This window comes from Brachyistius frenatus, unplaced genomic scaffold, assembly GCF_029030835.1.
Source record: "Brachyistius frenatus isolate BFR_SWC_R1_liver_20210118 unplaced genomic scaffold, ASM2903083v1 Contig_263, whole genome shotgun sequence".
NCBI classification, from domain to species: domain Eukaryota; kingdom Metazoa; phylum Chordata; class Actinopteri; family Embiotocidae; genus Brachyistius; species Brachyistius frenatus.
The window spans coordinates 16,336-30,394 of record NW_027210862.1 but is presented as its reverse complement, the minus strand read 5'-3'; the positions used below and the strand labels follow the sequence as shown (position 1 = coordinate 30,394).

Below are 14,059 nucleotides of genomic sequence, written 5' to 3'. Positions count from 1 at the left end.
GAATAATGGATCGACGGCCCTAAAGTCTCACAAAGCTCTGGGTTCAGTTCAGACGTAAGACCGGATACACGTAGGAGGCATCGTGGGTTTGTTATTGCTGGCCAGAGTCGCTAAAATAAATAAAATAAAAAAAATTCCCCTCGGGGATTAATAAAGTAACTACCTAATCTGACCTAACCTAAGAAGCTCATCAACCAAGTTTTTAAAGGTTAATCCACCCATCAATTCACTGCGTCCAGACCACATAGATTTATCAATTATATAATTAAGAACTGCAGTTATATACGACTTAGGAAGTGCTGATGAAAATATAAGTATCGATAAATTAACTCATGCACTTACTAAATAACTGCAGGTCTTACTGCTCCTGCTGGCTCGCTGCCATTCTGTAGCCGGTATCATCATGAAAAGTATATTAAAATGATTTTTTTTTTTTTCTGGTATCGAAAAGGTCTTAAAAAAAAAAAAAAGTATGAAGTCTTAATTCAACACTGCGGAAATAAAGAGATAAATCGTGTTTTAGATGCACACGCAGTGTTTTGTTAATAAGATTACGCTCCTTGTTGTTGGCCATAAGAAAGCTGTGATGAAGCTGTAACAACCAGCACCTGCAGACGGACTCTCGCCGCTCGTCCATTAAAAGCTGATTGCCGATTGCTGGGATCTCCTGCAGAGCAGACGAGGAGAAATAAATCCCCGTTCGGGCCATGAGAGAGGTGAAGCTCACTTTGTCTTTGTTTGCCCTCTCCTTATTACACCTCCTTCAGCGTGCGTCTCCCTCCGGGGCGTTCACTGCTCCTGAAAGACTCTTGACAGGCTCTTAAAATAAATACGGCTTTAAACTCGAACATAAAAATGTCTTAAAACAGCAGTTTTAGAGGTCTTTTTTTTTTTTTTCTTTTCTTTTTTACCGCCCCGCCGTGATGGGGTTCTGTTGGCCGGTCGCCGGCGTTCAGATAACTCCAGGAAGGTCGAGTTTACCGGTACAATATCTGTCCTATCTGCTTGACCAAACTCAGTCCGACTTCATGGCTTTGAACAGCTAATTTCCTGGATGTCCTCGTTCTGCCCGTTTTATAGCTTCACAGCTTTTCCAGCCACGTCCAATCAGAAATGGGACAGTTTCTCCTGCTTTGATTCTTAATTTGATTTTAAATTGGGACTTAATTTCAGACGCAGGTAACATTACGGGACTTTCAAAGTCTTAAATTTCAGCTTCCCGGACTTCTTCCACACTTTGTGCTGCTGTTTTTCCTGTCCATATCTCATTTTACATTCCCTCTCTTCTCATGATTAATTTCTCTTTCTTCACCACTTCTACCATTTTCCCGCTTCATCACTCTACGGAGAAGAGACGTGGCAGAAGTTGGCGTTGGCTTTTTTTTTCTTCAGAGTTTGGGAAGTAAAAGTCTCCTTGATTTACTCGTATAAGAGGTCGGGTGACTGACAGTTGGAACATTTCAGAGCTCAGTTGGACGTGAATCTCTCTCAGCTGAAGCTTCAGGACAAACGGTGAGCAGCTCTCGCTCTTGGAGAAAAAGGCGAAGTTATCAGCCGGTGGAGAAACGTCAGCTCTTCAGCTGCAGTTCTGCACAAGTCATCCAATCAAAGAGCTTAAAATTCTCTTCTGTGAAATGTATTTTGTCCCGAACTGCATCAACGGGGCGTTTTGATTTTGCGACAGCTGATCCGTTTCCTGACTGACCTCTTCTCTGTAGCCACAGCTGCTGAGGCTCACGGGTGTTTTAGTTTTAGAGTCAAATATTTTCTAGGCTACAGACCAGATTTAGCCTCAAAACCTTAAACAGTAAAATTCCAACTGTCAAGGAATCAGCGCGACACTGTGGTGCATGCTGGGATTTTCACCCAACGTGAGGATTTCATTTCAGGGTTGTGACATTTTTTGGGGTTTTTTTTTTTTCCCCTCAAAGCTGAAGTTTGTCGTTGAAACATCTGGATGTTTGTCGAGACTGAGCTCGATTTATTTGATGCTGTTTTTATGATGTGCTCGACGCGAGAGGATATCGTGGATGTTTCTCGGCTGAAGCAGTTTTATTTCATGTGAGCGTCCACTGCAGTGAAAGGCGGCCGGTTCTCTTCGGAGCTCGGCACAGTTCGGGTTGTTGTTAAATTATTCCGGTTTCTAAGATGATGAAATTAAGGCCAAAACTTTAAATGTTCAAATGGGGCTTTTTAAAGTGGGGAAAAACTTGCTAAACCAGCAAATCTTCTTTTTTTTTTTTTTTTAAACCTCCCTCTCTTTTCTGTCTTTCTCCTTCATTTCACTTCATGCATCGTTCCCTCAAGTCTCTCCTCGCCTTTACTTTCCTCACGTCTTCCCGTTATTGCTTCGCTCCTGTCTTTTCCCGTCATTTTTATATTTCTTCTCCTTCCTCCACATTCCTTCCCCTCTCTTCCTCCCTCTCCTCCTCTTCCTCCCTCTCCTCCTCCTCCTCTCCCAGCCTTTGTCTCCCCCCTCCATCATGAGCTGTTGGCAGCTTTGAATGGAGGAGCTCGGGGAGCTCAGGCTCTGTCAACCAGGAAGAAAACATTGCCACAAGGGGCCGGGTCAACAAGGCTTGTTACTTAGCAACCCCCCCCCTCTCGCCTCCACCCCCTGGGAACTGGAGGCAAACGTCCGTCGCCATTGGCTGAGGCCGCTCCCAGCTCGCGTTATGTAACGTTGCCATTTCATTGCGGCAACGGGACCAGATTGAAAAGAGATGTGTGCGCTTCGGGTGATGCTCGCCAAGCGCTCTCTCTGTTCGTCACATAACAAAAACTGATTTCCTTCAGCCTCCTCAGTGACCCGGCAATTAGTCCGTACATTTGTCAAACAAGCCAAAGGAGGAAGTGATCGTTTTACTGGACGGAGAAGTTGATTTCTGCCAATTGAAACTGCCCCAGCTGTTCCTCGCTGCCCTCTCGGTCGACTCCCCTCGAACCGCATTTAGTGTGAGAGTCAGACGGGCGGAGGCGGCAGACAAGCTCAGTCGGAGATGTGGGGATTTTCAAAGAGGGTTAGAAATCTGAAAAGGGGGTGATGAGGTCACGGCAGAAGGGCTTTGAACCGCAGACGGTCGCTCCGGCATTGTAGCTGCAAGTCTGCTTATTCAAGCAATAGTCTTGGCAAGTGATGGCCGGATCTATTTGAAGTAGGGCTCTCAGGGAAGCTGTCAGGCCAGCAGCAAGCAGCATGACGTGCGCCGTTTTCACCTCATCCTGTGGAAACCCAGTGACCTCCTGATCCCCCCACCCCCCCAAAACAAACAGAACTTTTCTGGTTTAAAGTCCCTCTCGTGGAACTGATTATCTCTGTTCATCAAAATGACATATTCCCTAGGTTTTTACCAGAAAAAAAAAAAACAAACAAAACAAAAAAATCCCTTAATGTAACCTTTGCCTTCATTCAGTCCATGTAAATCTGTGAATATGCAAATGGACTCTGTCCACACCCGCAGAGCCACACCCCCTTCCTGTCACAAACATTACGTAGTCGCCTGAACACAGTTAATTGAAATGTCATTTTTGCATAATTGTTAGAATCGTTTCCGTTCGTCTGTACAAAAACATCCGGATGACGCTCGGCGGCCACGTCAGATTTCCTGCGCGCTATAACGAGAGCCGACAGTTTTTGTTATGATTACAAAGTCGTAAATGTTCCAGGCCTCAGCTCCACGACCTGTCCACCCCAAGCGAGTTCAACTTGTAATATTCAACCAAACACATTCCAGTGATCATCTACTGACAATAACAGCACGGATTTTTAGTTGCAAAGCCAAACAGCACAGTCAATAACCGGCTCTGCTTTTTCCAGTTGTTCTGTGGTTGAGTAACTGCAGACCGTCGGCTGCTGCCGACTTCCTCACACCCGTGCGAACCTCCTCCGATGGGTCGTTTCCTGCGGCTGCGTTCTCGCTCCTAACGAGCAGCCCTCTCGTCGGACACTCAAGAAAAAGTGTAAATACTCCACAGCTCGAGTGTCTGCTTCTAACATGCAACATAATCTCTGTATAAACAAGAGCGGTGAAGCCTGATGGCGCAAAAAAAAACAACAACAACACAACAACTCCTCGTCTGTCCGTCTCCTCGGTATCCCGACCCGTTTCACACCGCCTAATGAGTCCGGAGCGGCGCGTTCGTGCCGTTATGTTTTTCGTATTTCTTTTATTTCCCCCACATTTCCATTTGTGTTCGGCGGCAGTTTAATGAGGCGTCCAGCTGCAGTGACGAGGAGAAACAAACAGCGGAGGAGAGAAGAGGTTTAAGGAGGGCTCAGGTTGTTTTTGTTTTTGTTTTTTTTCATCGCACGGCCGTTGGGATATTTTATCCAAATCTGAAGATGGAAAAATGGAGGAAGAAGAGACAAAATGTGAATCGGTGTTGTAAGGAACAAAAGAAGGAGAGGAGGCTGGAGCGAGGAAGGAAGTGGGTAGAAGAAAAAAAAAAAAAAAAAGGAGTGAAATAGAGGGAATAAAGGAAAGGTGTGAGGAAAGGGGAAGGAAGGAAGGACGGAGGAGGAAATGAAAATAAGGAAAAGGCCTCAGCAGGGACTCGACCGGCTGTTGCCGTGGAGAACAGAAGAATCTCACTGTGGCTGCTCCACCTGCTTCTCCTCCAGCTTTATAATTAGCCCTGGCTGAAAGGAAAGTGATAACATGCAGGTTTCCCTTCAGCCGCTGAGGTAAAAAAAAAAAAAAAAACTGAGGATGATGGCTTCCCTCTATAAAAAAAAATAATAAAAAAAAGCTTTTTATTTTCCGAAGCTGAAAAATACGCTCGTTTTCGATATTTTATTAGTTTTTGTCAGCTTAAGACGGGCTGGCAGGACGCTGTGCACACCTGTTCCCCCCCGGTGCAGCAGCCTGTTTGATATCCGTACGTTTCATCACTAAGCAAAATAAACAGAACTCAGATTGAAGCTGAGGAGCGATTCTTCACAGCGAGATTAGATGCACTTCGCTGTTTTCCGAGGGGAAATTTTCTTTGTCGAGCGAGTCGTCGGCGAGCGCAAGGAAGCGAGCGTGGGTTTAATTTGGTGCGCAGAGTTATGCAAAGATCCAGTCACCAGTTTAACCCCCCGCTGTTACAGAAACAGGAAGTTGACCGTTGTCCGTTTCCTCGGATGGAAAATGGTCCCCTCTCGGTTGTTTCCGACCTCCGCCGTGGGGTCGACTTTTATTTTTAATTTGTATTATTCACGTCGTTTACTTTCGCTTTTCCTCCTGTGACTTCTGATCAAAAAAAAAAAAACAACAACTCTTGTTTCTGCGTCCCAGCATGCAACTGGAAACGCTCCCCCGGGCGTAGTCACCTGCGGTTGCCCCTCGAGGGGAATTCGTCACATTCACGCGTGAACGTTTGACGGCTCAACCAAGACAATGTGAACGGGGTGAAATAATAATAAAAAAAGGCACTCTAATTACATTTTCTCCCCCCCCGCTCACCCTCACTCTGTCGTTTTTAATTTCACAGCCTCTCTGTGAACTTTGAAGGGTATTCTAACCCCGAGGCTCCGATAAATTCCTTTTTGTGTGATACTAAATGCACCGTAGAGTATTGTCTAAAAAAAAGAAAAAAAAAAAAAAAAAGGAGGATTTAAAATTAGTTAATAAAGTAAAACACTGTGAGATGGTTGTGGACACAGTCTGCGTGCCCTCCACCTGCCCTACAGCTCACACGCTCACTACCGTACCACACACTGTTTGTTATTGTTTTTCATTTTAAAGGAAGTGGTACATATGAGATCAGATCGGGCATAGATTTCCCCCGGGGGGAGGTGGAGGGGGAGGGTGGGGGGAGAGGGGGACTCAACGATGCACACCGGCTCACCACCGAACAATATTTCCAATTTTTTTTTTTTTTGCTCAGCCCAACGGCTCCCAGCCCCTGCCGGTGCCCGTCGGAGCCCCCGTCGGTGGAGTTCTGGTGGAGAGCGGGCCGGTCCACTACGAAGACGAGGCTGGCGAGGAGGAAGAGGAGGAAGAGGAGGAGACTTGTGTCAGTGCCATGGAGCTGATGGGCGGCAACGGTCAGTTCAGACACACTCACTTTGTGTTTGTTTGTTTGTTTGTTTGTTTCATCACATCTTTGAAGGACATTTATTTTGGTCTGAAACAATCAGGCAAAACAGCACAGAAGAAAAACACATTGTAGTTTGTTTTTTTCCTGCAATATTTCCACCGTGTTAATTTGGACAGGCATTATTGGTCGAGCACTTTTTATCTCGACTGCTGAAAATTTGCAGAAAGTTTCCTCTTAAAGTCAAATTCAGACCTCACCACCTCATTATTTTCTGAAATCTGTCTTCCAGGAACAAGTGAAAAAAAATGATGTCGCTGTGATCTGATTATTTGATCGTGTTTGTAGATATCGGTGTCAGTCTGGGTTTTAAACAGTGATTATTTTCATTAGAATCTGTTGATTATTATTATTATTAGTCAATAACGCAATAAAAATCAAGACAAAAGAGCACATGTTCAAACCCCAAATAATTCAGTTTGTAATGACTTCGATTGTTCGCTTTATTTGTCGAGCAGCAGTGAAACAAAATCAGTCACAACAACCTGAAAGTAAGTCAAGTTTACTAGTAAAATTCAAAAAAATTAAATAGGACTTTGCAGCAAATTCTTAAAGCAGAGGAGCTGAAATGGATATTTGGCATAAAAAAAAACCCCGCATGTTTCAGCCACCTCATTTGTATTTGCAACATAGACCCTGTGATAAAATGTTTATAACTCCAGGTTTAATACACTCCAGTTTAAAATTAAATGAAAAAATGACGTGTTTTGCGGATTATTCTTTCTTTTAATTAACAAATGAACTATCACCTAATCGTTTAGTTTGTTGTTCGGCAAATTTAACAGCCTGAAACGAATGAACAAGAAGTTTATTTGCGCCTAAAACCGTCTTAAACAATCTCACAATTCTCAACAGAAAAAAAAAAAAAAAAGCTCCTTTCCAGACTTAATGAGGGAAACGTCTTCCCTGTAGTTTCTCATCACGTTGTCTCAACATTTGAATGTAGTTGACACCGACAGTGGCAGACGGCTGTCGCGTCTCCGTCAGAGTGCCCGGACTGCGAAACAGTTGCAGTCACGTCTTTAATGAATCCGGGTCTGTTTCCACTCGGACTCCTGCTACGTTTTAATGAGCCCTCGGTAAGATGAAATTTCTTCACTTTACGTCTCTGGCTGTTAAACTTTAAGAACCCTGAACTCGGCCGCGGTGAAAAAAAAAGAAAAAGGAGTCCTGAGCTGCTTAATTGATTCCTGTTGGGGAGCTCTTTGTTTGTACGTTTGCCCCCCCCCCCCTCCCTCCCTCCTCCTCCCCCCTCCCTCGGCAGCAGAGGTCGGGAGGTCGGGGTCAGACTCCGAGCAGCTGGAGGAGACTCTGGGATGAACCGTCTCTGTGTTAGTGAAGTGACACTTTTTTTTTTTTAATTATTATTATTATTATTTTTTTCCTACATTTTTTACAAGTCTGACCGGTCGCTGCTCTTCACCAAGTCCAGAAACAACCGGGCTCTCGGGGCACTTCGGTGCTTTTACATCTGCGGAAACGGAGCACGAAGACAAACGGTGAACTAGTGCGTTCAGAAACTAGTGTTTCAGAAACGAGTCGGTTCAAAAAGCTTCGACTAAGACGACCAAATACACTCAAAGAGCACTTTTTTTTTTTTTTTTTTTTTTTACAAAATGTGATCACGCGCTATTTCTTTTCAGGTCGTGCTGCAGCGACCCTTAAAAAGTACGTACCGTCGCACGCGGTGTGTATTCAACGAGGACATGCCACCGTGCGCCGTGAACTTTGACCCTCCCGGTCATATCTGTCGCGATCCGTAGCTCGACGTTTGAAGTATAAAAAAAAAAAAAAAAAGAAAAAGGATGCGATTTGGAACGAGTGCGCTTCATTTCAACACCTCTCCCGATCGCGGTTCAGCTTCTGAAGTCGTATCGGAAATAAAAAAAAAATTTTTTTGCTCCTTGCGAGAAATCCCTTTAATGAGGAGCAGCACTTTTCCGGGCTGTTACGCAACAATCATTCCCGAGTAAAACGGTCTAAAGTTAAAGCTTCAAATGAGGAAGTACGAAAGAATAAGTAAACCGGCCGGGCTCCTCGTGGAGCGTTTCTAACCGCAGATTAATAATCTTAACTCCTCCTCAGCGTTCTCCGTTCAGTGAGCGAAGTCTTGCACATCTAATCCCCCCCCCCCCCCCGTGTGCCTCTCGCCCTCCAGATTACGGCTGCGACGGAGATTACGACGAAGGATTCTAGCGGCGCCGGTACTTACTCTCCCCGACGAGTACGGACAGTTTTGAATCCCCAAGTGCGTCCGATGTCTGCCGGCGGGGACACACAATGGCTGCAGCCACAGATGGGAGCGGCGAGGCGACGCCCCCACCACCACCACCACCACCACCACCACCACCCTCTCCCAGCACCACCACTATCAGGAATTAATGTGCGCAAGCAAACACTCGCACTCCTGGTTCCAAGTTGGCGTCCCGTCTGGAGTGAACCGGGCGGAGCGGAGCGGAGACGGTGGCGTGGGGATCTAAACTCGGCGCATGTCGCTATCAGTGCGGGACACTGGCTGGACTGCGGCGAGGACTCTGCGCAGACGGAGACGGACGTGTTCCAGTTAGCACTCGTCGGATTGGAAGAAGAAGTTCAGGCGAACACTCGAGGTGATAATTAAGCCGAGCTTCGTCTCCGTCTTGTCCGACGGCGAACCGAAGACGTCTCCGAAGACGTCTCCGCGGGCCTCGACGACAAAACGCTTCGCGAATTAAATCAAGAAAAATCATTTCCAGAATAGCTCTCGGACGGTTCGTTTCCACGTCCGCGACCTTGCGGCAGCATTTAAAACGACGCGCGTTCGTCTGCGCGGCCGGGACTCCACCCGCACCGACGCGCGGTCGCTCAAATGCAGCCGAAACGGCAGGTTCCGGCCACGCGGACGTCTCGGAGAACGGGCGCGTTACGGTTCCCACGTTCCCCGCGAGGCGATGCTAATAACGGCCACCAAAAAAAAAAAAACCAGAAATCCTGAACTTTTCATGACGCTTCGCCCTCCTCGAGCGCTTCCTGACACTTAACGCCGCCTCACGTTTCAAGACTTCCTTGGAAAAGACGAGCGGGTCAGCGCGAGACCGATCACCAGTATTCACAGAGCTCGGATCAGTATTTATTCAGCGTTTCAGCCGACGCGTGCTGCCGGCGCCGCTCGAGCCAAAGTATTAAAGTGATGTGCCGAATGTCTAAAGATGAGATGTTTATTTCAGTTATTAAGAGGAATGTGTAAAATATATAAAGATTTGTTTTTGCGTTATTCACCCGGTTCGGGCTCAGCCTGATTTGAGATCGTTGCCTTTGATTTAAATATTCTTTACCGAGAGACGTTTCAGATCAGTATGTAAATAAATCCTCTGTGATATTTTATTTTCCACATGAACACGGGGAGCCGAGTCGGAGAACAGATTCATTTTTTTTCGGTTGTTTTTTTTGTTTTTGTTTTAGCTTTTCTGATTTTTGGGATGTAAAGAAGACACTTAGCGGGAGATCGTGGCCTTTTCACTGTAACCACTCAACACTTAATGAGGCGTCCCGGTTCACCGCGACCGACGCCGCCGTCGCTACGAGTCGTGACGTTACATCTGCATAATCTTGTGTGCCTTCGCTGCTTCAGTAAAGAATTCACTAAATGGACAAAAAGATATTCGTTTCATTTTTTAAAAAAAAAATTTTGTGCCAGTTTTTAAAGAAATGTCAGCCTGAATGACGATCTCAGTTTTTCCCTATAAAGTCGGTTAAATGTTGGTTTGTAAGGTAGGTAGGTAGGTAGGTATATACTTTATTAATCCCCGAGGGGATTTATTATTTTTTTTTAAGTCAAAGCCACACGAGATGTTGCGAAAGCACTTTTACCAAAAACAAGTTGGCTGACTGAGCTGAAATGCAAAGACCAGAGTTTTCCTCCCTGTTTGAAAATATACGGCTTCAAAACAAGTGAAAAACGATATGAAACAAATCAAATTGAAATAAAAAAAAAAAATAGATCTATTCCCTCGAATGTTGACTTCAGTTTGTCCTCGACATCAATGACAGACTGAAACGCTGCAGGAAGCAGATCGTCAGCTGTAATCGGGAATTTGAACGGGGTCATTTTGGGGCATTTAAATCCATTTTAAGTTGTGAAAGAGAATATTACAACATTTGATCTTGAAAACAAGAAATCATGCTCTTGGATTAAAAGAGCTTTTGACTCGTGACACTAAAGATACCGTCGTAGTTTATCGTCTATATCCTCCTTTATAGCGGCACGAGTTCTGCACGAACACTCACAGCTCTTTCCTACTATTTTACATCTGTTTTACTTCGACCGACTCGGGCTGCAATATTTCTGTAATTAAAAGGAAATCCGACTTCATGCGTAAAACTTCAAATGCAGAATTTCTCGTTTACACCGATGACATTTCTGTGGGTCGAACCCACGACGAAGATACAAAAAACAACAACAACTACAAAATAACGACTGAAACGTCGACGTAAACGCTACGTAATGAAACACCGAGTCGGCGAGCGCTTGCCGCGGGTCCGGGACGGGACGTCGGTCGGACGAGGGACTCCCCCGGAGACGAGAAAACCAAAACGTTGGAGCGTCTGATTTTGACCCGGGTCACGTCGGCCGAACATAAAGACTGAAAACGTGACGCTCGTCTCGGTTAAAAGCGCGCTGACTGTCTGGATCCTTCAAAAAAAAAAGTTTCCGCCGCGTATATTAAACGACTTTGGAGGGAAACGGAAGAGGTAATTCTCTTTTTGAGTTTCCCCTCTTCACCCTTTCGGGGCCGAGGGTTTGTTTCTAATCACTCGGCGTTTCTTTGTCTCTCTCTCACACACACACACACACACACACACACACACACACACACACACACACACACACACACACACACAACGCAGCGTGTTTCTGCCGAGACATGAACTCAGCCTGAACTTTCCGTGACAGACATCAGCGTCAGCTCTGCCGGCGACCCGACACCGTCCCCCCTCCCCCTCCTCCCCCGTCCCGGCTGGTGCGTTTGATCAGAGATATTTGGCCGGTGCTTCTGGATCGTTTCACGCCTGTACGGCATCGCGGCGTTGTCGTTCGCTGTCCCCGGGCGGTTCTGAAGACGTCCCGTGGAAAGACGATCGCAGCGGGAGGAAATCTGAAACTCTTGCGTCAGAAGATGTACGACGAGCCTTTACATGCGGCGACCTCTTCTTTTCGAGGCAGAGTTCAGGCACCGGGGGCTTTGAGCGCTTTTCAGCGTTATTGTAACTTTCCTTTCTGTGCTTGGGACAATATATTTGTTAATCAGTGTTATTAATCTTCAGACGTCTCTGGAAGGGGTCGAGAAAGTTTTTGGGGATTTGAGTGCGGTCGGATATGTTCAAATCAGCTTTTGATCACTTTGAAAAGTGTATTCATTTTTTGAATTAACGAGTCAACTTTTAAAGAACTTGTGGCCACGCTTGTAAGTGGTGAAACTGTAAGACATTAATGATGAATTTCAGTTCAAAATTTGGGGTTGGAATAATGATTAATTATTTACTAAATGCTATTAAATACTGCATTAAGATGTTGCTGATATATTTTTTTTTAACATTTAGCGAGAGCCTGCAATCCAGTTTTAAAGACGTCATTTAAAAAGTACCACATTCCTCAGTTTGAATAAAACACATTAAAGCCGTAACATTTTTAAACATTAGGAACCTTCATATTTTAAAGCTGACGAGTTCATTTCTAAAATGAAAAAGATAAGACGAGATATCATGAGAGTTTAACGACCCAAGTGGGAGAATTGAGTTAAAAAGGAAAAAAGTACCACCATTTGTTTTAATTTTGTCCTGCTGACCTCGACTGTCCCCTTCTTTAAAATGATGAACGCTGTGTACTAAATGAGGAAAACTAACTGAGGCCCATCTTTTTATTATTTCCTCACCTTTAAGTGTGCCCTGGTAAATTCTAGTCGTGGGAAAGTCGCCAGTTAAGGGACCTTTTTTTTTTAATTTAAAAAAAAAAAAAAATTTAATAAATAAAGATGAAATCACAAGATCATATTTTCCGCGCCCGGTTCATTTGAAGTGCAGCTAAATTAGTCCTATTAACAGATTATTACACGGCGTGAAAATGTCACGAGTAAGCCTCGAGCTGTCTCTGGGAATTATCGTCCCGTCGCACCCGCCGAACGCAACTGGAAGCGGCACGACGCCTCGGGGCCTTTCGGAAACAGAGACGATCGAGAAAACTATTAAATTACACCCGGCGTGACCCGCCACTGGTGTCCCCTTTTTTTTCAGGTCGACTTTTCTCCTATAACTCGGCCCGGGAAATAATTTCATGGTTTATGATGCTCTGTAATTGTGCTGTCAGGTCAGCTTTCGACCCCCCCCCCCCACCCTCTCAGTTTTCCACCCACTCTCTTCTTTTCTGCTCGTTCTCTCCCCGAGGGCCGACCCTACCTACGCAGCCTTTTTCAGTATTTGCCAGCCCTCCCCCTCCCTCCCTCCCTCCTCCCCCCCCTTCTCCTACACTTTAAAAGTTTTACTGAAACTTAATCTCCCTCAGACACCAAACTTTTCACTCTAACCTTTACAGTGCAGCCGAGAGAGGGAGGGAGGGGGAGGGAGGGAGGGAGGGAGGAAGAGAAATAAAGTTGTCTGTTTGGTTTCTCCGTGACCTTGTTGCCCTTCCGAGAGGATTCCTTCCACCTCTGAGGTCCTTTGTCCTTTCTGTGACTTGATTAAACAAAGATCTGCGTTTTTTTTTTTCTTTTTCCAGCTGAGCGAGACTTTTTTTTATTATTATTATTATTATTATTATTTTTTTGTTGTTGTTGTTTTTACTTTAAGCGTGACTCGAAGGAAAAACTCCAGATTTAAAAAGAGAAGCGAGTCTTTTTCTCCTCTTCCTTCCTTCCTTCCTTCCTTCCTCTTCCTCCCTGCTCCCGTTTCCTGTTTCACCGCCCAGAAAGACCTGCCAAGCAGTTTCTGCCTCCCGAAGGTGTTTCGTCTCGCCGCCGTACTTCTCTCTCTCACATCTCACTTGAAGTTCATCTGGGCGTCTTCTTCCTCTCGTCGGGTCACGTCGGCGCTCCGCCCTCTCCGGGCGTCGGGCCCTCGGGCGGCGCTCCTCCATCGCTTACTGAATGGAGTAAGCGATGGACGCCGCTGAGGGCGAATTCATTTCGCCGTTTCACGTCCCTCCTTCCTCTTTCCCTGCCGTTATTTGCTTTCCCGTTTCTTCCTTTCTTCCAACGGCCGGCCTCCCTTCATCTCGTAGTGTCTCTTTTATAGTTGTTCTCGTATCCATATTCCCCCCCTCCCCCCCCCGCTCCGCCACCGCTTCCTCCTCGTATTCCTCCATCGATTTGTCTCCTTCCTAATATCCCTCCGTCCTTTAACTCTTCTCCTAATGTCCCTCCTCTTCATCGCTCTCCTCTCCTTCCCTCTGACAGCTGCAGTTTTAGCTGCCGTGCTAACTCCTCCCTGGAGGCTGTGTGTGTGTGTGTGTGTGTGTGTGTGTGTGTGTGTGTGTGTGTGTGTGTGTGTGTGTTTGACTCAGACTAAACTCCCTCGAACCGTTCACCTTCGTAACAACGAGCTTGAACCTCACCTCCGACCTCGACCCCTGTTCCACCTTCACCTCTGAAACCAGGATCTTAACGGCCCTTTGAGGATCCCGGTGATAAACTGTCGCAAACTGTTCTCTGTTTTATTGCTCCGAAAAGTACTTAAATCACTTTCTCTCTCTGCAACCGTCTTCGTTTCCCCGGTTTACGTTTCAGAAAACATCCTCGGTCCCCCAAATAGATCTTCGCTCGTTAAAGACATCTTGAACTTGAACCCAATTCGAACTTTGCCTCTAAAACCAGGATCTTAACGGCCCTTTGTGGATGAGTGATAAAGTGTCCTTGCCGTCCAAAACTGTCCCGTTTTCTTGCTCTATAAAGTCCTCACTTTCCAAACAACGTGTCCTTAAATCTCTCTCTCTCTCTCTCTCTCTCTC

General features: G+C 45.8%; 1 protein-coding gene across 4 annotated transcripts in view; it reads left to right on the top strand.

The window, feature by feature from the left end:
• Positions 1–8,564, top strand: part of LOC138634456 (transcription factor IIIB 90 kDa subunit-like) — a 90,838-nt gene extending 82,274 nt beyond the window's left edge. For all 4 annotated transcript variants that reach the window (XM_069721391.1, XM_069721390.1, XM_069721393.1 and 1 more), the window contains 2 exons: positions 5,872–6,031; positions 8,240–8,564. In XM_069721391.1, the coding sequence (XP_069577492.1) occupies positions 5,872–6,031; positions 8,240–8,277 (198 nt within the window). In that variant the 3' untranslated portion in view covers positions 8,278–8,564. The remainder of the gene's footprint in view (positions 1–5,871; positions 6,032–8,239) is intronic.
• Positions 8,565–14,059: the final 5,495 nt, after the last annotated feature.